The 25,247-nt window shown below is 59.3% G+C and overlaps 1 protein-coding gene across 1 annotated transcript; it reads right to left on the reverse strand.

The window, feature by feature from the left end:
* Positions 1-4,062: 4,062 nt before the first annotated feature.
* Positions 4,063-19,695, reverse strand: TNNT3 (troponin T3, fast skeletal type). Its single transcript, XM_058527677.1, has 17 exons — positions 19,679-19,695; positions 19,510-19,523; positions 18,896-18,913; positions 17,375-17,392; positions 17,176-17,208; positions 16,022-16,042; positions 15,777-15,791; positions 13,449-13,481; positions 12,714-12,732; positions 9,997-10,042; positions 8,723-8,839; positions 8,546-8,623; positions 8,143-8,256; positions 7,907-8,016; positions 7,633-7,723; positions 5,799-5,839; positions 4,063-4,117 (listed from the first exon to the last, which is right to left on the reverse strand). Exons 1-17 carry the CDS (start codon positions 19,693-19,695, stop codon positions 4,063-4,065), a joined length of 840 nt encoding a protein of 279 aa, XP_058383660.1.
* Between the last annotated feature and the right edge of the window lie 5,552 nt (positions 19,696-25,247).

Genomic DNA, 25,247 nt, shown 5'->3' on the forward strand with positions numbered 1-25,247 from the left:
CTGGTGTGGAGGAGGACAGTGCTTTCATTTTATTTGTTATCAATGGCCTTGTGGCTGGTTCAGCACCATCTTTTCCCTGTTATTCCTGGCACCACACCTGCCACTTAAGTCCCCCTGGGCGTGTGGGACTGTTTTCTGTGTCTGTCGGGGAGCCAACACCCCAGCGCCGTAGGGAGCTCCCCCGCTCCCGCACTGGCCGGCTGGTAGCACAAATCTTCAGCTGTAGTCTTCTCTTCACACTGTTCTGGTTATTCGGGCCCCATTTCTTTCCATATGAATTTTAGAATCAGTGTCAATTTACACAAGACTCCCTGTTGGGACGGGGTGGAGTTGCCCTGAATTCATAGATTCCTGTAGGGAGAATTAACACTTTAAAGACGTTGCGTCTTCCTCTTGTGGAACACAGTCCCCATCTCCGGTCATGGTGGTCTTCTGCAATACTTTTCAACAAAGTTATTTGACTCTCTCTGTAATTGTCTTGCACATCTTTTGTTAGATTTATTCTTATTGTATGTTTTTTACATTTCTGTTGTAAACGGCATCTTTAAACATTGTCTCCTAACTCTCGATTTTTCTATCTTGTGCTCACGTGCACCCGAACTGAACTCATCTTAATTTTAGTAATTTAGAATTGCAGCTTTTCTTGGGTTTCTTTTTAGACGATTCTTTGGTTGTGAAAAATCGTATTTTTTTAAGAGACTAATAGGCAAGAAAAGATAATTTTTTTCTTGTCTACTAGTCTCCTTTTTAAAAAGTTCCTTTTCCTGTCCTACAGCTCTGGCCCGAACACGTGGACAATGCAGCAGAACCTGGGAGGCTGGCGTTCCTGCTTCGCTCTGGATTTTAGAGGCAGTCTTCCCATGTTTCACTATTAAGGATGATGTTTGCTGTTGGTTTTTGGAAGATGCCTTCCTTGGGTTGAGAAACTTATCTTCTATTCTTAATTCACTACAATTTTCTTCATGAACTGTGTTGTGTTTCATTCAATTTTTTTTTTTTCTAGCCTTTGTTGACCTAGGGAAAAAAATCACTACAATTTAAACAGCAGATATTCATTTGGGCAATTAGCATTGTAATTGGGGAGACTCAAATTCAGGGAGAAACCCAAATAGTGGCCCGCTAGGGAGGAAAAGTCAGAGTTTTAAAGTCAAAGAAGGGAGGTTGTGTCACAAAGAATGTTAATTGGAGTTGAAGGCAGAGAGCTGGTCTTGGCTAAACGTTGATTGACTATTGATTCTATCTTCAGAAAGCCCACAATCCTCTGTCTTCGTGTTCAGGATGTCCGTTCCCCTGCTGATTTCTCAAACAATTGCTTGTAAAACAATTGCCGTTTTGGCCCAGTCCAAGGGTTTGGCCCAGCCGAAGGTTCAAGACAGCAGGGCGGTTTCTCTGGAAAGACAGCTCTGACTTCACTGTAAAATGGCTTCACAATCGTCAATGTTGATGACTTTAAAGTGTTTCTGATGTGTGAATTGCCACGTCACTCAGTTTTCTAATGTAGAACTGTCTTCTCGTTCAAGAGGAGCTCCTTGGTCAGGATGTAATTTTTAAGAATTCTCCATGTTTTTTGGTGGGGAGATATTTAACTCCTGGTTCAACGTCTTTAAAATGAAATCAGTCTGTTCAAGTTTCGTACTTCAACTTGAGTCAATACAGAAAGTCATATTTCCCCTGGAAATTGGCCATTTTATCTAGTTTTCAAATATATTGTCCTAAAGTTGGTTACGGTGTTCTTCTACAGCTGATTTCATCTCTGCAAAGTCTGTCCTGATGTTCCTCTTTCCCTCCTAATGTTGTTTCTTTGCATCTTCTCCTCTTTCTATGTAATTATCATCCCAGCGGTTGGATTGTTTTATTACTCCTTTTGCAGAACTGGTTTTTGACTTTGTGGCTCTTCTCCATTCGTTTTGGTTTTTATTTTATCTTCTCTTTTTTTTTTTGTTATTTCCATGCTTCTCTTTTCCTTGGTTTTAGTTTTTGGTTCATTTTCTAGTTTCTTTAATTCGAACTTTAGCTTATTAAAATGTTAGGTCTTTCCCCTCTTTCCTAACACAAGCCTTCAGGCCCCATATTTCCCTGCAAGTCCGGTCTCAGCCGCACCCAGTTTCCTTAGGGACCCTGGGTTGGCGTTCAGCTCTGAAGCGCTTCCTACTTTCTGTCTGATTTCCTCTCTGATCCATGAACGTCAGCTTGTGATTTCGCGTTTCTAAACGTGTGCCTGTGAGCTCCCTCCCTCAGGTTCTGCCTTGGCTGCAGGGGGCTGACGGTCGGCTGGGACGCTCTTGTTAGAGCTGACAACTTGCTCGTGTCCTAGTCGAGGGTTAGCTTCTGGAAACGTTTCACGCACGCTCTAGTTTAGAGGAACAGCGGTCCATCAACGTCCCTCTGTCAAGCCTAATTGTTTTGTCCGAATCTCACACATCTGCCCTATGGCCCCTGAACCTCCCGACCCTTGGGTGATGAGGAGCTGTGCTCTGCGGTCTCCTTAGGGACCCTGGGTTGGCGTTCAGCTCTGAAGTGCTTCCTACTTTCTGTCCGATTTCCTCTCTGATCCGTGAACGTCAGCTTGTGATTTCACATTTCTAAACGTGCACGTGCGTCTGTGTTTTCCCTGTGCTGTTAAACTCACATCATTCTGAATCTGCACAACTCCTGGTGAACTGCATCTCCCACCTATACGTGCTGACTGTCTCCCTGCCCAGGGCAGCTTCTGCTTTTGTGGACTCTGTGCTGCTCAGTGGCCTTGTGAGAACAAGGTGATGTGGCGGGAAGGTGACACGGGGTCCCTGGGTCCCACCATCTGTTGCATGCAGGTGCTTGTCCTTGCGTTACTGCATTGAAGCTGATGGAGCACAACTGATGTGTCTACACCTACTGCGTACAGGTCTATTGTGTGGGGTGGGGGTGCACGCATGTGGGGGGCACATGTGTGCATGTGGGTGGGGGGACGTGTGTGCTTGTGTATTTATGGATGTATGTTGGGGGTGAGCCCACACACACAGGAAGTTGTATTCATGAGGGGCAGGGACATGTGTGTGTGCATTGGGGTGCGCACATGTGTGCACGTGCTCTCTGGCGCTCGACTTTGTTGTTGGGGTGCTGGTCCCCCACGGCAGACCGAATGGGGATGCTGCCTGTTTTCCTCTGCTCTGTAGAGCCTTCCTGGAGGGGTGGTTCTGGACTCCGAGAGCTTCCTCCCTGAATACTTTGCTGTGCAAGGCTCTATGTCTTGATCCAATTTTTGTGATTTATATTTTCCATAATTCTATTTGGTCAGGATTTTCAAGTTTATTACACAGTTGGGCACTGTTCTCTCATAATATAGAAAGAACTCTGTGTTCGCTGGCTCTGCTCCTGTCGAGATGGGCCCTTCTGCTTCTCCCCTCTGGAGCGTGAGGCCCTCAGGGAGAGCTCAGGCTGTGTGCACCCCTAGACTCTGCTTCGGCCCCCACATTTCTGGGGGGCGTCCATAAAATCTCATGTTGTGCACCGTGCCCCTCCTCCCAGACCCCCTCCAAAGCAGAGCTCTTCTCCCCACGCCAGCGTCAGAGCTGGTCTGGGCGGCAGCACGTCTCTTGAAGAACAGAGGGGTGTGTGGGCTTGTGGGGTGGAGGACAGAGGGGCTTCTAGGGGTGAAAGTCCATGGGCAGAAGTGGAAGCCGCTGACAGAGACGCGGTGGGGGTCCTGGGCCCAGTGCCCATGGATGGCACAGTCGGGCCATAGCCAGGTCGTCTCCCGCGCTGACCCCTAAGATGAACACCCGGTGTCCCTCAGGCCCCAGAGGTGCAGGGCAACCACCCCGATGCTTCAGCCATCCCACCCTGCCCGGCTCAGCCCCCTCCTCCAGTCCTCCCCCAGGGCCCCCATCCATGAGCCAGGCACACCTGGTGGAGGGGAGTCTGCTAGCTTTATTCACAGACCCCAGGGGATGGGGGCAGCGAGGACAGAGATGAGGGGGATGCTGAGGGGGGGGCCCTCCGCCCTCAGGCCTGGGGTCCAGAAGCCACCATGTGGGCTGCACGGGCCGAGGGTCTCTGCCCGGAGAGGCCTCCTGCACTGCTTTACTTCCAGCGCCCGCCGACCTTGCCCTTGGCCGGGGCACCAGCCTTCTTGCTGCTGTAAGTGGGAAGCAAATCGGTCTTGAGTGTCAGGACCCCGATAGAGCCCCTGTCCAACCCCTGGCAGACCCCCAGCCCTAAGAGCTCTGCCCACCCACCCAGAAGCCCCCGGCACACATTCCCAGCTCCAGTCCGATCATGGCCACTCACCTGTACTTAGCCTGACTGGGCCTGGGCGGCCTTATGCCGAGGCAGTTAATGGGGTTAGAGAGGGGCTGACACAGCCAGCCTGGACGCCCTTCCCCTCCCTCCCTTCCCAGCCCGAGGGGCTCTGGGTGCAGGCAGCAGCAGACTGAAGGGACCCATCTTGGGCAGACCCCTAGCCGCCCAGGAAGCTGTCTCTGCAGATGGCTAACATCTTCGCAGTTACTTCGGCCTGGTGAGAGTTTGTGCCCCCCCAGGTCACAGCCTCCTGGGGTGGCAGAGGCCGGGGCCAGTGGGCATTCTGGTCCTTCACTCCAGGCCGGCAGTCCCCACCTGATGGACTCGGGACCTGGGAGGCCTCTGTCTCATTCTGGAGTCTCGGCCTCTTGGCCACTGATTAGAGCTGGACCTGAGGTGGGGAGGTCACTACCCCAAGGGGCGGTGGTCCTCGGGAGCCTGCCCTGTCTGTCTGAGGCCCTTTGCATGCCAATGGGCCAGGAGGGAACTGGGTGCCGGGTTAGGGAGAGGTGGCAGGGAGGACCAGAGCGTGTGAGCCCCGGAGATCGGCCCCTTTTGGACAACTTCTGGCTGGAGAAGGCCATACGGTGCCAAAGCTGGCTTCCGTAGAAGACCTCGTGCTGGCGGCCATTTGTGTGGCCGTGTCCTTCTTCAGGAGCCAGCCTGAGGACCCTGACATGCATGCACATGCACATACACGCATGCACAAGCACACACTCGCACACACGCACACCTTGCCGAATGGCCCACTCTCAAAGGGGCCTGCAGCACCCCCGGCCCTGCACAGCAGAGCCCAGGAGGGAGGGGGCTTCACCCCCACCAGCGCCCCCCCAGGGAGGAGGAGCCTGGGAGCAGCAAGGAGGCAGAGGCCAGTAGAAAAGGGAGAAAAATCCCATTAAACTCCCCAACTGCAAGCGGTCCTGGGGACCCTGTGCTCTTTGGAGTGTGAGCTGGCTCAGCAACCGGCCACGCTGGCAGACAAATCCCAGGGCGGGTGGAGCCGGGCCCACCCTTGGGGCAGCCGAGGCACAGGCTGCTCCACGCCTTTGCCAGCAGCTGCTGCCATGGGTCCCTCGGACCCCGGGGGGTAATCTTACAGACACAGGGATCATCGCCCCGAGGAGCCAGTGATTCTGGCCAGGGTCGCAGAGGGGCTGGTGACAAAGCCCAGGCCTCCTGATTCCCTGTCCCAGATCAGCTTTGTGATGACACACTGCTGGAGATCCAGGAGCCCAGTCTGGCTTTGCCAGGCCTCTCTGAAGGCCGCCCAGAACCACCCACACCCTGGGGCCTCCTGCTGGGCCTCCCCCCAATCTGCCGTCCTCCTGGGCTCTGGCGTGGGGGGAGAAAGGAGTCTGCAGGGCTCGGGGCACAGGGCCCAACATGCTGGCTGGAGTGGCTGGCCCATTAGTCTTGTTACTGCTCTTCTGAGGGCCGGCCGCCACTGGCACTGGCTAGAATTGCCAGGTCCGGGGCCATGTGCCCGGCGCAGAGCGGGGTCGAGCAGGGCTACTCACTGCTTCTGGGCCTGGTCGATGCGACTCCTGAGGTTGATGATCTGTAAACAACACAGACGGCTTACCGCGACGGGTCTGCGCAGGGCCGGGTGGGGCACGGGCTGGCTCGCCCTTCACCGTAGGCTCCTCCGGCGGCCCTCGCAGGCCCCAGTGCCACGCCAGGGCCACTCACTCCCTTACTGTGTCCTGGCTCCTGTGGTGGGAGGACACCGTCCCTTTTGGCTCATGACTCTGACTTACTCTTGGTGGCCTGCACTGGAGACCTGGGCCATGACACACAGCAGCTCCAGAGCCGGCCACTTACCTTCCAGCCCGCAGCAGGATGTGGGCAGGGGGCACGGGGCGGGAGGTGAGGCTGGCAAACAGAGCCCCTGACTGTCTGATGGCCACTGAGCTCAGAGCTATGCGACCTCTTGCTCCTCGGCCCACCTGCTCCCTCCTCCTGACTGCCTGGTGAGGGGAGACGCTCGGGGAAGGCAAGGCCCTTCCCCACCTGCCCACAAGGATGGCAGGTTGGCCTCCGAAGCTGCAGGGCTGCAGGCAGGGGGGAGGCGGTGGGAGGCCCCTGTCATGTCCGTGCCCGCTGCTGCTGACATCCTCGACGGCCCAGGTTTTTGCCATGCGAGAGGCTCACCGTGCATCGCACCCCACGAGCCTGGCCAGGGCTGCCCCTGGCTACTTACAACTTGGCTAGCATCTCCACTCTGGCCCGCATGTTCATGATCTAGAGAGACCAAGATGGTTATGGGGCCGGGCTGTGCACGGGTGTGTCAGGAGACAGTGGGCCCCCGCCTCAGCTCTGTGGACATGAGTGGGGCCAGTCTGGGCTCTGCGTGGGTGAATCCCATTTCTGCAGGCCAGCCCTCCCAGGCGAGCATCGAGAGAGTAGCAGTGGCCCCACGCCTGGACCCTACTGGCCTGCAGGGATGCATGTGCTCCGGGGAGCAGCCCTGGAAGGGGTATGATGGTCTTCTTTCTGTTAGAGATGAGGAAACTGAGGCATGGAGGGACCAGACGACCTGACTAAGGGCATAGGGCTCCTGAAAAGGAGCCAGGATTCCCCCAGGTGTGGGTACTGGTCACCCAGCACCCTCTGTCTCGGTGGCTGGCTGGGACGGCAGTGGGAGAGGCCCTGCGAGTGTGAGCTGTCTTCCCCCGGGGACGCTGGAGGAGAGTGAGGGGTGGGAACCGCGCCTTTGATGGAGAGGCTGGACGTGTCTGCATATGCATGGAGCAGGTTGGTCACCAGGGCTGGCACCCCACGTGGGCCCTGAGGGGACAGGATCTGCACAGGCTGCTGTTTGGAGTTGTGAGTCCCTCTCAGGCAACTCCAGGTGGCACAGTCGCAGACCTGGAAGAGCCCAGCCCCTTTGCCAGCTGCTGGGTGTGAGTGAGGAGGTGAGGCCCAGGGACCCAGGTGTGGGCCCCCAGGGGCTCCAGGGAAGCAGATGTCTTGGGCCGGGATGGCCGGGACGTGGATTTGCAGAGAAGGCTGTGAGGGGAGGACACCTGAGGGCCAGAGGAGCTTAGTGCCACCTGGGGTGAGCTCGTGACACTGGGGACTTTCTACAAACCTCAGGCGATTCAGAAACTGGACCCCACAGCCACTCCACCCTGCTGCTCCCTCTTGCCGGCCCCCAGAGCAGGGGGCTGATGGCTCAGGGGCAGAGGCCGGCCCGGAGGTTCCCAGCAGGAACGTGGCCTCAGCCGGGGGTCGGTGGGGACAGCCTGCGTGGGCTTTCTAGTAGGGGCCAGGTCCGTGGGACTCGGGGAGGCGGCTGCCCCAGCGGGTGGGTGAGCCGTGGGGCCCAAGGCTGGAGGGGTCTCCACTCACGTCATATTTCTGGCGCTTCAGTTTCTCCCCATACTCGAACTTGTCGGTCTCCAGCTGGTACAGAGTCTCCCAGAGCTCCTTGGCCTTGTCCCTGGGAAGGTGGCAAAGATGAGCCATGGCCAGATAAGCCCTGGATGGCAGGGCCCAGGCCACCCGCTCTGCTCCTCCAGCCACCACTGAGACCCGTGAGGCTGGCGGATCCAAGAACGCTCTGGCAGTGCCGTTGGGCCACCCCACCGCCAACCCCTCCTCCAGCGCTGATGCCCTCCCTCACCTCAGCTTGTCGTCGCCGAGATGGTCGATGTTGAGTGGCTTGCGTCTCTCAGCCAGAATCTTCTTCTTCATCTCCCGGGCCGTCTGCTTCTTGCCTCTCTTCTGGTCAGCCTGAGGGGACACAGCAGAGGGGCCTGGCCTCAGGAGGGAGCCATTGCACCGTCCAGCCTGAAGGCGGGTGGCTGGGGGTGCCGACAGAGGCCAGGCTGACCCTGGGCTCTGAGCACCTGCACGCACCTTGGCCAGGTAGCTGCTGTAGTTGGCGCCCATGGAGGACAGAGCCTTCTTCTTCTTCAAGTCATCCTCAGCTCTCCTCTTAGCCTCCTCCTCCTCCCTCCGAGCTTTCTCCTCCTGTGGAGACCCCATCCCCAAGACTTCAGGGATAGGCCAGGGCTGCCCTCTGTGGGCAGGCTTCAAGGACCTGCCCTGGGCTAGGAACTTTCCAGAAGCCCCGGGTCCTGGTCAGGGTCTGCCCTCTTGCAGGGGTTCTGTGGGGCATGGGGAACTCAGTGAGTGGCTCTGGTCACTGGCTAATGTCGGGGGGAAGCTCAGGAGAAGGAAGGTCAGAGACCCTGGCATTTCTCTGGGCCCGTGGTCATCGGCTTAGGGTCCAGAGTGGGGAAGGGGCGCCCGGCCTCACCGCCAGTCTGTTCTGACGCTCCCTCTCCTTCTCGGCCCGGATCCTCTGCTGTTCAGCTCTCTCCGCACGGCGCTTCTCCTGTGGCCAGAGGAGCGGGTCAGCCCAGCCTTGCCAACACCGGCCCCCCCTGAGAGCGACCACTGGCCCCTACTCCCTCCCAGAACTGCCGGGACTCACAATTCTCTCCTTGAGGGCGACCAGCTCCTCTTCCTCCTTTTTCCGGGCTTCAAAGTGGCTGTCGATGAGAGCCTGCAGCTCCAAGAGGTCTTTGTTCTGGCGCTTCTTCTGGATGTCCTGTGGGCGGGGGAGCCGTCAGTTCCCTCTCCTCCTCTTGCACCTCGGCCCTGTCTGGCCCACCTCGTGGCAGCCAGCTCCTTCCTGCGCTCTGGCAGAGAGGCCCTGACTCTTCAGGCCACCATGAAAGCCGAGAGTGGCAGGGACATTTTGTCCTCGCCATGTCCCCATGGCCACTGTCCTTCTGGGGGCCCAGAGGCTGCCTGATCCCTGAGCCACAGGACAGGAATGGTGCCCCCCCTCAACCCCATGGGTGAGTCCAGGCCCTGCTCAGCTTTGAGGTCATCAGCACCCCCGGGATGCACTAGCTCTGACTTGGCCCTGTCATCTCCTCAGAGATGCCCTACATGGGCCAGGCAGACAGGAAACTGGTGAGCGAGATAATTTGTTGGATAGACAGATGGATGGGTGGGTAGATGGATAGATGGATGGGTGGCTGGATAAAAGGATAGATAATGAGAAGGATGGATGGGTGGATGGAAGGATGAGTGGGCAGATGGATGGTTGGTGATGGATGGATGAATGAGTGGGTGGAGGGACAGACAGAGGAAGGGAAATATGATGGATGGAGGAAAGAATGGATGTGTGGATGGGTAGGTGAGTGGGTGGATAGATGAATGGATGGATGGAGAGTGGATGGATATGTGGATAGGAGAGTGAGTGGGTGGATAGATCGATGGAAGGATGAATGAATGGATGGATGGATGATATGGGTGGGTGGAGGACAGGACAGATGGGTGGATGCATGGATGTGTGGATAAGAGGATGGATGGGTGAGTGGGTGAGTTAGATGGGTAGGTGGATGGAAGGATGGATGGAGAGATGGTGTGGGTGGGTGAGTGGATGGACGGATGGGGAGATGGATGTGTGGGTGGATGGATGATGAATGGGTGCAGAAATGGATAGATGGATGAGTGCATGAACTGGTGACTAAATGAATGGAAAGATGATGGATAGAAGGATGGATGTGGGGAGGAAGGAAGAGAGATGTTTATTACTGGAGGAATTTCCTCTGGTCTAAGAATGAATTAAAGGAAAATTGTCTGGAACCAGGAAGCCCTAGCTCTGGCTGCTTGAGAGGAGATGAGCTTCTTAGGCCTGGAGCCTGAAGGTTGGGGGTTGGAAGGCGACTATGTTGGTGGGTCCCATAAACTTACATCAAAGTCTACTTTCTCCCCTTCCGGGATCTTAGGAGCGGTGAGTCTGAAAAAGAGAGAGGGGCTCATGAGCAGGCATAAGTGGAGGCCCTACCAGGAGAGTTGGCCTGACCCAACTTGGCCTGGCCCCAGGCTGGCCCTCCCGCCCTCTCGCCCTGGCACCTGGCTCAGGACACATTGCCCGGCCTTTGTTCCTATCTGATGTATAACCCACTCTCCCCAGAGGGGCTTGACCCCTTTGAGACGGTTTCAACCTCTTAGTGTCCCTCTGTTTTGCCGACTTCTGGAGATTGCAAGGGCTGTTTCACCCCATCTGTCCAGGAAGGGCACCGTCGGTTTCTTTCTCAAACAAATAAGCAACTGCAGCTAGGTGAGACCAGAAGGCAGGGTGGTCACCGCAGACCCTCCTGGGGGGGCATTGACCCTTTGCGTTTCTCTGGCCCCTCTTTAGCCTTTCTTTCTGGGGACCCAAAGGAAGGACGAGGCTGGGCAGAAAGCAGTTTGAAGAAGAAACGTGGTGTCCCCCCCGAATCCAGCTGTAACCAGCCATCAGTCCTGAGCCCTCCCCCCAATACATTCCAGATGGAGCCAGGAGTGAAAACAACAACAACAATTTTTTAAAACAAGCCCGAAAAGAGAGCGGGACTGAATATCAATCAAAATGCTGGAGCAGGGAAGGATTTTCTAAGCTCTGAGGGTCCCGCGAAGGGAAAGATGGCCAGATGACTCCACGCAAATGAAAAACTTATGTATGTGAAGAAAGGCAAAAATTGAAAGGGGGGGTAAAAACCCCGACTAGAAAAATATTTTCAGCAAATACAGAGAAGACTTATATCCTTATGCAAACCGGTGATTAAGAAAACAGAGAGACTCCTCCGTGAGATAAATGGGCAGAGGGCATAAGCTACCAATTCTCCAAGAAGAAAGAGGAGCGGTTCACACACGCGCAGGAAGCTTCCCCTGGAGTAATCGGAGGAATGCAAAGGAAAACAGCCCTAAGAGGCCTTTTCCCATCCATCAGTGGCTGCGATGTGAAAGCCGGTCGCTTGTCCACGGGTAGAGCGGGTGTGGGGCGCGGACCAGCTCACGTCCACGTAGGAGACCGCGCTGGCAGGGCCTGCGCGGAGAGCAATTTGGCAGTGGATGTCAAAAGCCTTCAGAACGTTCATACTCTTTGACCCAGTAATTCCAGTTCTGGGAATGTGGCCTAGGGAAATAACCCCAAAGACAGAAAATGCTTTCCACCCAGCGTTATTTATGATAGTAAAATATTGAGGCAAGCCTTAACGTCCTGCACCAGAGGAATGGTTAGGAAAATGATGGTTTGTCCAATGGATGGAATATTATGTGGCCATTCAAAATATTTAAGAAGACTATGTAAAAACATGGAAAAATACTTACGAATAGTGCTAAATTTTAAAAAAGCAGAATTCAAGGTTGTATAGACAGTATGATGTTTGAAAAACAGCTCGGAGCTTAAATGTGTTTTTCCGAGCCCGATGCATGGAAAATGAGTAGGAAGAAATGAGCCTTTTTATTTCTTTCTCCTCCTCCCCACAGTCTGCCTGGCTTGGGGGGAGAGTTATAGATGATTTTTTTTCTTTATTGGACTTTTACATATTTTCCAAATTTTCTTTAATGAGGTGTTTTATTTTCACAACAAAAACACAAACTTTTTTTTTTTTAACTAGAAAATATCTTGTGCTGGGGTAGCTTTATTTAAAATTGCCTAAATATAAAGTAAACGGATGGAAGTATGCTGGCTGCACCCTTCCACGTTTTCAGGCTCCCTTGGAGAAGCCGGAACAGCTCCCGGAGCAGGAGCGAGGGCTGGGCGAGCGCTCGCACGCACAAGCATTCCAGCCCGCGCAGAGCAAGGCGCAGGTGAGAACACTCAGAGGGATGAGCGGTGAATCACAGGCAGGGGCTTGTGTGTACTTATCAAAAATAGAAAAGTCGGAATACCTGGATTAAAAAAAAAAATCTCTGAAATGCTCACAAGTACGTAAAATGAGAGAAAGACCTTCCTCACAAGGATGCTGGTTCCCCAGAGGGGCTCTGAGGCCCTGGAGCAGTGAAAGGTGTGGATGGTGGATGTTGTTCTGGTGGTGTTCTGAAGTGGATTCTGCCTCCCACCCACGCCACTTGCACGCCTGTTGCATGTGGAGGGCCCTGGGAGACTCCCAGAGCACAGCTGGGCCTGGCGGGGGCCAGAGAGGGCAAGAGGGAGCTCTGTGGTGCCTCCCTCTCTCTGCCATGTCTCCCCAGCTCCCTGTACCCCTTCCTTCCTTGGCTTGTAGCCTCCTCCTGCAGGAAGTCCTCCTTGCCTACACTGGATAACCCGGGGCAGAACCACACCCAACTGGACCTCCAGAGTCCAGCTCTGCCCCTCCCTGTGTGGGAAGGCACTGGCTGCCCCCAGTAATCTCATTCTCCTACTGTGCCCTCATCAGGTATCTAGAACTTCAAAAACCAAAATGGGGAGCAAAGAAGCGGCCAATTTCTCCAGAGCCTGGGTCCCAGGTCATCTCCCACTGAGCCCAAATGCATGTCTTCCTATGGGGACACCAGTCTCAGCCCTTTGGGATGTCGGTTCCCCAGGTGACCTTGGTCCCCATCCAGCCTGTGCACCGTGGCTTTTCCTCCAGGCTCTCCTCACAGCCCGGTGCCCACCACAGCCCACCCTGGCATCCAGCCTGCCCCGGTCCCACACTCACTTGGGTCTTGGCTTCTCCTCTGGTCACCACAGCGCCAGCATGGGGAGGGAGAGAGAAACAGGTGAAGCTGGGTGCCCACTCCTGCTGATGTGTCCCTGGGGGCCACCCAGCTGGGGGCTTCCTGGGCTCCAGCCAGTAGGGCCACCCTCCTCTCCAGCCGAGCCCACCACCCCCCAACCCGACCCTGCAGGGACCAGAGGGTCTTGTCCCCACTCAGGGCCTGAGGAAGTCCCTGTGGAGTCCGAGGAGGAGAGCTTGGGGTGTGGGGACCAGGCCACTGGGAGGGAGAAGGGGTGAAGGGAAGGAGGAAGGAAGGGTGAACTATGCATCCTCAGGGGACAGGGAAGGCGAGAGAGAGAGAGAGAGAGAGAGGTGGGAGAGGATGGAGAGAGCCGAGGGAGGGAGGCAGAGGGTCTGATGGGGGGAGTGGAGGAAGCATCCCCTGCCGGGCTCCTGGTCTGCTGGCCGCCCCCACTGACTGCCCCCTCTCTGTGCCGGCAGAAGCTTGGAGCAGGACGGGCCTGTGAGGCCCCAGAAGCGCACACAGCCGCCACTGCCGTGCGAAGCAGCGAGGCCTGGCCCTCAGAGGCCCTGGTGCCAGGAGAGGAGGAGGAGGACAGACAGACGGACAGGGGGGCTGAGGGAGAGGGATGGAGAGGCAGCAAGGCAGACACCGGGCGGGCGGGTCCTGTCCACCTCAGGGTCACTGCGGCTGGGGGACCCGCGGGCCCTTACCTTCCTCATCCTCCCGCTCTTCCTCTGCGGCGTCTTCGGGGCGTAAGCGCACATGCAAGACAAAAGCCGGCGAGGCTGCAGGCAACGTGCGGGCGCGAGCGGGGGCGCAGGCATGGGGCCGCAGGGGCAGCGCCTGGGGCCCCCTCCCCTGGGCGTGCGTAGGCCTGGACCCCGTTAGTGCCCCGAGCTGGAGGCCGGAGAATTGCTGTCTGAGGAGGGGCTGGAGGAGCTGGTGCAGCCTCGCTGTGGGCAGGAGGGCCTGGGGGATGCCCACCCCACCTGGGAGGCCTGGAGGTGAGTGGAGGGACCTCAGCCAGCCCGTGGATACTGGCGGCTGGCTTCTTAGAGTCTTTCCAATGGGGACTGCCAGGGCCCACCTGGAAAGCCGAGACCCTCCCCAGCATTGGAGCCTTGGAACTGGAGGTAGGCGAGGGAGCCCTCAGGCCGAGCCCCCCGCAGTGCTCCATGGAGCCTAGGCTGGATCACCCCTGGGTGGTGGAGGGGGGGACTCTTGACCTTTCTATAGAGCCTGCCCTCTGACAATTAAGAAGTTTCTCTTTCAGAGGCTGGATGGGCCCCCTCCCACCTTTGCCTCCGCCACCTCTGGGGCCTGCCTTGTGGCAGGTGGCCCATGGTCCAGGCTGGAGTCTCCAGACCCGAGACCAGGCCCCGACCTGCACCAGATGACCTGGCCACCCTCATGCGGGGGCTGCTTCCTCGCACCATCTTACCCCCCAGGCCCTGGGGCCGTACTGGCTGGCCTGGACACAGCCTGGGGTCTGCAGCTGGTCTCGCGGGGCCTTACCCTTCTGTCCCTCAGTCCCTGCTCTGCGTCCTTTGATGACGATGCCAACGCCGTCCACATGTATGGCCCTCAGCCTCTTTGAACCCAAGGGCTACCCAAGGCTGGGGAAATGTCTTTGATGGCCAGGCCCTGGCCGGGGGGCGGGGGTCCGGCCTCGCATTCTCCCCTGCATCCTCTCAGCTTTAGATCCCTCGGTTGCTTAGGAACCCATCACCTCCCGCAGACAGCACCCCCCAGCACTGCTCAACTCTGCGGGTGGGCCCGAGGTCGCACTCTCCCCACGCCCTGGGGTGGGAGCAGTGAGCTTCGGGGACGATGGGGCACTTTGGGGGCAGGAATCTGGCCCAGGGGCAGAAGGAAGGGGTTGGGGGGATAAAAGGAGCTGCTGAGTTGACCTGGCCTTCTTCAGGGGCCTTGTGGGATGAGCATCTGGTGGGGCCACGGGGTCAGGGAGAGCGGAGGGTGAGGGGAAGGCCGAGAGCTGGAGGGGAGTGGGGCCATGCAGGAAAGCCCCCCAGGCAGCCGGCTAGTGGGGGGCGGCCTCGAGTTCCCCACCTCCTGTCTTTCTGTTGGCTGGCCTCAGGGCTGGTTCCAGGGTGACCTGGTGACCTTGTAGCCCCTCCAGACCTGTTCCCTGGATGCCTGCTGCCTGTGCAGCCCAGCATCCACTGCCCAACCCTTGGTCCAGCACGTCTCTCCTCTTACAGAGGCTTCTCCGAGCCAGGGAGGGGGAGACAGCTTCGGGGTCGGCTCAGGGTCCAGGCCCAGCCGCGAGGCCCCCCCTGCAGCCCCACCGAGGCGTCATGTGCGTGGAGGGGCTGAGAGAGCTCCCCACTTGGGCCCCTGACTTGAACCTGGTTCCCTCACCTCCACCCCGGGGGCGGCCGGCCCTGCTGTGGGGAGGTCAGGCCCACCCAGGGGGCCTCCTCACGACCGGGTGTGCCTGGCTCTGGCCCAGGCGATGGGTGGGATGCTGGGACCTGACTGATTGCTCGCTTGCACGCAAGGCCCCTGGCTGCTCTGGGTCCCTGCCGTCCCCATCTCGGGCCTCAGCCTGACTTTCTGCTTCACCCCCCTTGTCCCTCCACCCTCCCTTCAGCCTCACTCCCCCTTACTTCCCCTCTCTGGCTTGCTATCTGGGGCAGGGCAGCTGCCTCTCCTCCTCTGCTCTTCTCTACCCCACCCTGGTGGATCCAGAGGGTCCCCGTCGACCTCAGCACCTCTCAGGCCCTACAGTAGGCTCTGTACTCGGCCTTGGGGCCCTCACCCCCGCCTTCCTGCTGGTGGCCCAGGAAGAGCCTCATCCTCCCACCACTGAATGCTCTCTGTCAGGGGGGCCAGGAGGACGCCTGCACCCCATCAGCCAGTCCTGCTTGAGCCAACACTCTAGGTCTAACCTGTCGCCACAGGTCCCCAGCCCATAGAAATGGAGGCAAGAGTCACTCAGGGAGGGGGAGAGGGAGGAAGAGAGGACAGGAGAAGGAGGCAGGGGGGCTCTGGCCTTGGGGTGGGTGCCAGCATACCTTCTTGGACTTCCTCTGCAGAAGCAGCACCGAGGTGGAGAGAGGGGAGAGAGAGGACAGGTGTGAGTCTCAGAGCCGAGACGGAGGGCAGGGGCGGGAGGGGGCAGGGCAGCAGGCCCAGCAGAACCACACGGTCAGTCGGTTACACAGCCCTCTTGTTCCGTGTCGGCCAGGGCTCCTGCTCACACCCTCACACGGCCACGTGTGCACATGCGCCCACACGGGACTGAAGTCATGGCACATACCTGGTACATGAACTTCATGGACTAAGGATGGCCATGGAACAAGAGGCAATACCACGGGTCAGAGGTCAAAAGAGAAAGGATCCGAGGTTAATGGAAACAGCCAGGTCACCACTCGGGAGGGTCAGTGGCCGAGGCCGAGGGGTGAGGCGTGTGCGGGAAGCGAGCAAGACATGGTCAGTGTTGGCCTGGGGCACTGTCACCCCCCAATCCTGTCCCTGCCTCGCAGATGGGGAAACTGAGGCTCAAGGGTAGAGCTTGCTTTTGTGGTGACATCACTGCTCTGGTCATGGGGACATCGGGGTCCATGCCTTCCTTGCCACCTCCCCTGTTCCTGCCTGTCCTCAGGCCCCCGGAAGGACTTCCATGCAGGGGCTTATGGCCTCTTGCCAGGACCTGGAGGCCCACACACAGGGCTGCGGCCTGGTGGAATGGCACCAGAGGCCCAAATGGGCAGGGCCTGTAGCAGAGGGAAGCACACCCAGAGGACCCCCCACTTCCTACACCCCGAGAACAGGGCACCCACCCCGCTTTGGATCTTTTCCAGCCTTCGAGGGAGTGTGGACAATGGGGGTCAGCCCTCAGTGGCTCTGTGCACTGACCCGAGCACGGGCCTCACCCCTCTGCCATCGACCACCTGGATCCCACCATGGGAGCAGGTTCGAGGGGTGGCCAGGGAGTGCCCAGGGCCTCTGCTGGGGGCTGATGGGCCCAGGCTCGGGGTGCAGGCTGCGGGGGCTCTTCCTCCACCACCTTGTGTTCACCTCAGGCTTGGCCCGGGGCCCTGACCCGACCGAGGGGTCAGATGGCACCACGGGCTCTCAGTGGCTCACCCTGGGGTAGAGGGCTAGTCTCAGGCATGGAGAGGCCGGGCCACGTCACACATCTGCTCCAGCAGCACCCCTCACTGACCTATTCTCCTGCAGGGGGATGACCTCCACCTGCGGCCCAGCCCATGTCGGGGGAGTGCCCAGCCCTCGGGGGCCCCCTGCTCTGGTGAAGCATTGGCCATGGTTAGTGGGTTATGTTGGGGCCACATGTGGCGGTCCTTTGGCTGGCTGGTGCCTCGCTGCCTCCCCGCGCTCTTCCCCACCCCTGCTCAGGCTCCAGCCAGGCCTGGGCCCCACATGGGGACCAGAAGTCCTGTGTCCTCATACCTTCTTCATGGACTTCTGCAGGCGGAGGGGCGACTGGTGTGTGGGTGGCAGGGAGGAGAGAGGAGAGAGTTAGGCCAGGAGCACACTGCACATCCTTAGAGGGGATGGGGGCACTCTGGGGTCACTGTGAGGGTGAAGGTCAGTGGGGGCAGAAGGGCTGGAGGGTGGTTCTGGGGCCGGGGTCCTGGACCCCACTCACCTTCCTCCTGGGCCTCTTCTGTGGTGGGAGCAGGGAGGGAGTGGGAGGGAGAGAGGGAACAAGGAGAGTGGTTAGTGGGGTTCCCTGGGGTGGCAGGGAAAGCAGGTTGACCTCTCGGGAGAAAGGGCAGCGGGGGCTTCAGGCTGGGCCAGGGAGAAGCTCAGTCCTGCATTGCTGGCTGGCAGCGGCCCACCGCCCCTTTCCCAAGTGGCGAGCCTGGGGGACCTCGGGCCTCGGCCCCACCTCTGCAAACCAACTCCTCCCAGGCCCTGGGGGACTCTGAGCCCCTTGGCTCCCCACCAAAGCCTAGACCCAGGTCGGCCTCGGGACCATGCCACCTGCCCCCTACACTGTGCTATCTGCACGGAGGGTCTAGCTAAGTCTTGCTCGGCGGTTGACAGAAGTGAGGACAGGGGACAAAATCCATGTGTCACAACAAAACCCCCAGAAGAGTGTCTGCAGGGACCGGGCAGCTCTGACACCATGAGGATTTTGGAGGAAATGGAGGCAGGGGACCCTGCCCGCCCGCCTGTCGCCTTCCCCAGGGAAGGGGCGGCTCCCCAGGACCTCTGTTCCTGCTCAGAAAGGAGTCTCTCCACCTTTGCAGTAGAAAAAGAACTGTTTTGCTCACGTTGTTAGGGTAGCAAGTGTTTTCAAAATATTTTCAAAACATAGCACCCAGAACGCCCCACAGGAGAGCCCTGCCCGGGGAGGCTGCGGGAAAGCGTTCCCAAAGTTGAGTGGGAGCCAGGGCTCTTGGATGCGCTCCGACGAGAACCCCTCTCCTCACGGCAGCCAGGTGCAGCGACTCCGCCTGCCTCCATGCCTGCCCAGGCACGACCCGGGGGTCCCCACGGACGCCAGGCGGGAGTGAGGGAGGGGTCTCCACGTGACCCCTGAAGGTTACCGTGCCAGGAAGGGCAGGGGGGACTGAGGGATGCTGAGAGGTGCTGAGAGAGACAGAGAGATGACAGAGATAGAGACAGAGAGATGATAGAGATAGAGATAAAGACAAAGATACAGAGACAGAGACAAAGAGACACAGAGACAAAGCGAGAGAGAGACAGAGAGATAGGGAGAGAGAAACAGAGAGACAAGGAGAGACACAGAGAGATAGAGACAGAGAGAGAAAGACAGGGAGAGACAGAGAGAGAGAGAGACAGGGAGAGAGAGAGACGGGCAGGGCCTGCACAACCAGGCCCTTGATATTAATGAGGGTGAGGGTCTTAACGACCAATCCCAGCCAACTTCACACACCACGGATATGATGAGGATGAAGGATTAATGAAGGATGATGAGTGTAATGGAAATGAGTGATTATCATGGTAATCGATTAACGTATATTAATCGATTAAAGAAAAGTTAGCAGTGATGACGACGGTGGAGGTTAATTGACGAGATCACAGAGGCCCTGAGAGGCCCCATGGGGGTGAGGCTGAGAGCATGGAGCCGGAGAAGGGGGTGAGTTAAGAGGGGAGGTCGGGGTGGGGGCAAGGACACTTCAGGGGCTGCCAGAGTTACCTTCCTCCTCGTACTGCTCTGCAAGGGGAGGGAACAAAGGAGAGGAACATGTTAGCAGCCACCTCCAGAGCCAACCTGGAAGGGGAGGAGGACCAGGGCCAGCAGGCCCATCCCCAAACAGTCCAAGATGGGGACCAGGGGTCCCCGGGCCCAAAGGAGGCTGCCGGGTGCTGGGAGAGGAAGAGGCTCTGGCGATGACAGCTGCCTGGGGGAGGGTTCGGGGCCCCAGAAGCCCAGGTCCTACCAAGGGGAGCACGGCAGAGAGTGGCCAGGACCAGGAGACCCCCCCCAACCCTATGGCTCCCCCAGGACCACACTGCCCCAGACAGCTCGGCAGCTCAAGCTGGGCAGGGTCCAGGGAGGTCTGGATGGGACCACGTCTCAGGGACGTGGTCTTTGAGGGACATGGGGCCCGAGCTGCAGGGGCAGGAGTGGGGAGCCCTTTTGCAGAGGGCAGTCACTCTGATGCCCACCACTGAACGTGGAAAATCAAGGGCTTCTGGCCAGGGGCTCGCAAGGAGAGCCGTGCTGTTCATGATCGGATGACCCTTCCCCACGTGTGCGTTCTCTGTCTAGAGGTGTATGCAAGGGGAGAAAACAGCACTGACACTTACCCTCCACGTGTTCACTGTAGGGGAGAGAGAGAGAGAGAGAGAGGAGGGAAACGTGAGGGGGGCTTTCCCCGTTGGGTTTCTAGCAAACACCGGCAGGTCCTCTAGCCTCTAGACACGGCGAGGTCCGGGGATCCCAAGGCGGGGTGGGGGTGGCTAGACTGGTACTCACACTTCCTCATCCGACATGGTGGGTGGGCTGTTTCTGTGGGGTGGGGGGAGACCGAGACAGGAGTTAGGAGTGTTGCCTTTGTCTGGAAGTGCTGGCATTGAGGGGGTGGGCTTTCAGAGCTGGGGGTATGAAGGGACATCACGAACAGGGGTCGAGGGCCAACTCTCTGGCCTTGGGCGGGCCCACTCCTGCACTTGGGGCCTCCTCTGAGGCCCCAGGCCCCCCCAGCCCTCCTGGCCCCAGCCTCGGATCCCACCCGCCCCCCTTCCTGGCCTGGCTCCAGCCTGGAGCTTGGAATCCTGGAGCTGGATGGGATGTTGGAAGCGTGGCGTCCACCCCCACCCAGGGCAGACATCCTCGCTGTAGGATCCCTGAGGAGGGTCATCCAGAATGCACGGTGCTGGTCCAGGCCGGGAGGCCCATCCAGGCTGCTCTGGACAGTGGAGCCGTCCTGCTGATGTTAACTCAAACTTGCCTCCTGGTGGTCTCTGCCCTTGGGTCTGCAGGGCACTCCCTGGGAGCCCCAAGATTATAGAGCCCAGCTCCCCCAGATAAGCACACTGGACCTTCCCTTGTTTTCCTGTCCCACCATCCCCACGAGAGCCCCTCCTCCTGGTGTGAGCCCAAAGCTCCCTTCTCCGACTGATGGTTCCTGCGAGGACCCCATGTTCTCTTCTGGGGGTGCCCCAGGGTCCCCTGAGTGTCCCTCCGCAGACCCCTCTTCCAAAATCACAAGACTGCGTGAACCGTTCTATCTCCTTGTCTCCCCCTTGCCCCACCAGACGGCAGACTGAACCCGAGCTCGTGGGGACAGGGTCTGGGCTGTTCCTCTGTGGCCCCCAGCCCGGAGCCCGTGTCAGGCACACGTACACTGCCAGAACTGGGTGGATGGCCCCTTCCCGCCAGTCCCGTCCTCCACCCTCAGCCTGCTTTCCCAGGGCCTTGGATGCCTTGAATTTGTCAACGTCCGTGGGAAGCTCAGGGCCAGGGCCTGGCTGCACGTGTCCAGGTGCGGCCGGCGCCAGGCCAGCGCGCTGAGGGACTGTCTTTCTGTGAGCTGGCCACCGCACACGCCTGAGGCTGCCGGGGCCTGGGAACGCTCCGAGCAGCTGCATCAGAATGTTGGCCCGGGGTTTTAAAAAACAAAGTTCACGACAACATATTACAGCTTACTTGAAGACAATAGTTATGGCCCCCCCCCCCCCCAGGGAACTTCGTATAAGAAAAACACAAGTTCATCACCTAAAAATGCGTTTACATAGCATGGCTGAGGTGGGAACAGTTTTCCAAAGGCTCTGTCAAGAATGTTAATTTTCCCAGAGCAATTTAAGCTCCGTGCAAAATTAATCAAGACATGTCTGCTAACCCTCCAGGAAGCCAGCCCGCGCTTTCCCATCCTCAAGTCTCTTCCTGGGACTCTGCTGCCCCCTCAAGTTACAGCCTCCGCCTCGTCCACAGCTGGGGTCTCGCTGCCCCTCATTCCGAACCCTGGTGGGCTCTGCCCCTGGCCGCCTGCGCCCATCCCATGGCCTCTGTCTGTAGGGTGGGAGGGTCAGTGAGAGCCCAGGGCCTTGCCCTGCTGTGCCCACCTCTCGCTCTGGGGGGCCAGCACCTGTCAGCTGCCTTGAGAGGGGGCGGTCCTGGCCCTTGCCCAAGGTGGGTTATTTTTAAGGAGCCAGTGGCAGCTGAGGTGTCCAGAAATAGGCACCCAAATTAGCCAAGACATCTCTGCCTAGAAACCCAAGACGGCAGGAGGGGGGCTGTAAGGGCAGCTCACAGCACAGGTCTTGCCAGCCACACCCCCCCGACAGGTCTCCCAGGCCCCCCTGAGCTCCTCCATGCTGCCCTCCTGTCCTCTGGGCCGAAGTCCGACGGGGCCTCCAAGAGGGCTCTCACAGCCCAGGCAGGGTGCCCCGGAGGCCCCTTGCAATGGGAGACAGTCAAGGCCCACTCTCCAAGTGGGGAAACTGAGGCCCCTCCAGGCCCCTGCCCCTCTGTCCAGTGAAGCCCTGAAGGCAACACCTCAGGGCTGCTCCGTGCCCCTTGTCCCCCTATCTGCTGGGAAGGGGCCCAGGGTGGGGTGTGCTTGGGGGCAGGGATGGCATTTCGACAGCTGAAAAGGAGGCCAGTTGTCCACTTCATGTTCTGCCCTCAGAGGGCAAGTGTGAAAATAGCCTCTGAGGTCAGTGCTCCTTGGGGACACGCACCCTCCTTCCCTCCCTCCCAGGTGAGAAGATGGGGACTGGGGGAGGCAGGAGGCTCTGCCACTCACTTGCTATGGGCTCCTGACCACATCCCCCCACTCAGGCTCCCAACCCATCCGGCAGTGGCTCCTTGCCCATCTCCTCCTAGGATGGCCGAGGGGCATTAGGAGGGGCAGCTGAGCCCTGATCCCATGGAGGTGGGAAAGGTGGAGGGGTATCAGGCAAGGACCACAATGGTGTCAGGCCTTTTGGGAGCACGTGGTCCTCCCCGCCGTGGGCAGAGGTGAGACACCTCTTCTGGGCAGGCAGGACAGAGGCCCAGCTCCCCACTCCTCCCTCTGTCCCGTCTCAGCCCAGCCCTGTCCACCCCTGTCCTTGACTTCTGGGAGCTGTCTCCAAGGCTGCTTGGGTCCTAGCCAGCCCTCCCTACGCACCCACTCCTGGGGTCAGCTAGACAAGCGCCCGCCTTGGTTTTTGTCTATGCCAATGGTGGCGTTGGAGACAATGGCCACGTGGGGCCAGGGCCCCCGGGCTTCTGGGAGGAGCTGGTGGCTGCGCCCCTTAATGTAGTGGAGCACCCGTGGAAATGCCAAGGTGGGTGGGGAGGTGAGTAAGCCAGGGAAAGGCAGCCCCCGCAGCAGGCAGCCCTTGGAGCTTGGGTAGCCCCTTCCTGGCCTCCTCATCTCGAAATCTTCACCTCCTTCCGCTCTCTACTTGGGACAGCCCCCTTGCCCTGTGCCTTCAGGGAACCCCCACCTTCCTCCTCTTGGGCCTCCCTTGCCCCCATGTTCTGGTTTAGAATGGCTTCTTCTGCATCGTTCTGAGGTTCAGAGAGCCCCATCCCTCAATGCCAGACCCTTGGGACCCTGTGGGGGGAGCTTCCTGGGCTCTCCAGGCCGCCATGCTTAGAGCTGAGATGTCGGAAGCATGGCATCCTGGAACCTCAGCCCCGAGGACCCCAGGATGAGCCTCAAGTGCTGGCCGGGCCAAGCAGCCAGCACCCAGCAGGCCCCACCAGCCTGGGCCAGCTGCTCCACCATACCGACCTGTGGCTGAGTCTGGAGAGAAGGGCTGGAGCTCCTCGTGGCCAGGACTGGCTCAGGCACTGCCCGCTCTGCCTCACCCCCTCGTGTTATAGTGACACTTGATCTTTCCCAGCAGCCCATTGGCCAAGGGCTGAGGGGCTGGGTGGCTGGGCATGTGGGGCAGGTGGGAAGGGCTGTGCCATGCAGGCCCCTTACCAAGTATAGGAATAGCAGAGGATGAGGCCCAAGGAGGCAAGGGGGGACGTGTCTGGAGGAGGAAGGTCCGCCCTCCTCCCCCACGAAGTGTCAGCCTCTATTTTTACTGCCTCAGCAGCAGGCACATCTTGATGGGCTGAGGAGGGTGAAAGAAGGTATTGGGTGGCCTGGGGTGCAGCCGAGGGCTCTCCTTGGGCCAGGCTGATGTGGGGGTCCCCAGAGCTGGGGCCCCATCTTCCCCAGCTGAGCTGCCCCTTCCCTCTGGGGAGCCTGTGGGAGGGCACACTCCACCCAGGAAAGGTGTCTACGCAGCCAGGTCCAGTTACACATTGCCCCAGTCCTGCCCTGCCTCCCCCGTCAGAGGGAGTGGGCTGAGGTCCCGGAGACCCCGTGGAATGGAGGGCTCTGTGAGTCCTTGGCTGGGCCCCCATCACATCTGAGCCCCATTTAACAGCCGGAGCTGGGTCTCCGGGTGGATGCCATTGGGGCCCACAGAAAACATGGGAAGAGAAGTCATAACCTAAGTTCGACGGCAGGGGGGCTAGCATCTCCCCGAGCTGCTGGTGCCTCCCAGGGCCAGGACCATGCCTCTGCTATCAGCCCAGCAGCTCCCTGGTTGGGAGTCCAGCCCCTGAAGACCTCTGTCTCCCCACCACAGGGCTCAGCGTGCCACCCACAGTGTGCTCTGCTGCGCGCCCGTGAAGCCTGGCCTTTCTTTCCTCAGAACTCCCGGTGGCACCATCCAACTCGCAGGCAGCAATGGTCTCCACGCTTGCCAGTGAGGCCACCAGCTCTGACGGCCCTGCCCCTTGGATTAGGGAAACTGAGGCAGTGAGTAGGGCGAGAGCAGCCCCAGGCTCAGGGCAAGGGGCCGGCCGAGCGTGGATGGCAGTGTCTGTGCAGCTGCTGGTTCAGGGCAACAGCTGGGGGGCCAGTGCCCAAGATGGGGTGAGGTCCCTGCCCTCTGGAGGCTTAGAGTTGGGGCATCAGGATGGCTGGCAGGAGGCCCCCACCCCCAGCCCGAGCTCCACCCTGGCTCTGTGCTGCTCTGGTCCTCAGGGGCTTCTGGAGGCTTCCGTTGGCATCTTGTCCAAACCCTACAGTTTGGGGATAAGGCCACAGGGACCTGAGACAGGCAGGGACCAGCCCACAGTCACACCGCAAGGGGAAGCAGAGCCCCTGCATGCCTCTCCTGGAGCACCCGGCTGTGGGCAGCCCCCCGAGGCCAGAGCCGCTGGGGGTCTCGCTCTCCTGGTCAGATCTCTGAATTTCTCTGGCCTGAAGTCTTTCCCTCCGCCTGTCCAGGTCCTTGGATGGGCAAGGCTTTGCAGGCCACATGCACTCCCTTCCCTTGGCCAACTCTGAACAGCTTTCTGCCAGTGAGGTCATCTGTAGAGCCACTTCCGAAAAAGGCCCCTGAGTGGCTGCGGGGCCACCCGGCCCATGTCCTACACCGTGGTGGGGGCTGACGTCCCTTCTCAGGCTGGCTCCTCTCTCTCTGGCTCTGCTAAGAGACCTGAGGACACCCCCCCGCCACACACACAGATGCAGGTGCACAAGCGGGGACAGGAGCATTGGGCCTCATCTGCAGGCCATGCTGGAGCTTGGCTTGGGAAGCCCCGTGCACACGAGCCCCATGCAGACTGTGGACGCCCTGCCCCCGGGAGCTGCTGGCTGCTTGTTGCTCAAGCCCAGGGTGTTCTTCAGGGCTGCGCCTGCAGGTGGACATGTCAGGGCCCCTGCAGTGGCCCTGCTCGGCCAGCAGAGGAGGGTGGCTGCCCGCTCAGCAGACTCGGCCTCTGGCAGGTGCTCTCCTGTGAGCAGGCTGAGCCAGAGAGCGGGCGCTGAGGTCAGAGGGATGGGGTAGGTTTTATTTTGGGTATCGGCGACCTGCCCCTAGGGACGCCAGGCCCGTAGTGCAGCAGGACAGCATTGAGCAGGCACGGCTGGACGGGCCGCCGGCTGCCGAGGGCCTGCAACAGGTAATCCACACCCCAGTCCACCTGGGCTGGCCAGGCTGGGGTGAGAGGAGAAGGGGCAGGGCAGAGGCCTCCCCTGGGGGCTGGAGGGGGACTGGAGATCTGGAGTAGAGGCAAGGGACAGGGGCGGCCTAGCCCAGGCTGG

Source organism: Diceros bicornis, chromosome 31 (genome assembly GCF_020826845.1).
Source record: "Diceros bicornis minor isolate mBicDic1 chromosome 31, mDicBic1.mat.cur, whole genome shotgun sequence".
Lineage (NCBI taxonomy): Eukaryota > Metazoa > Chordata > Mammalia > Perissodactyla > Rhinocerotidae > Diceros > Diceros bicornis.

Bases quoted from the DNA above. Each gene is read 5' to 3' on its own strand.
- TNNT3 (XM_058527677.1), bottom strand. The intron at 8,257-8,545 runs GTGAGGCCGGGC...GGGTCTCCACAG, and splicing joins AGCGTCAGAACAGACTGGCG to GAGGAGAAAGCTCGGAGGGA. The intron at 5,840-7,632 runs GTGAGTGGAGAC...TGTTGTTTACAG, and splicing joins TGAAGCGCCAGAAATATGAC to ATCATCAACCTCAGGAGTCG.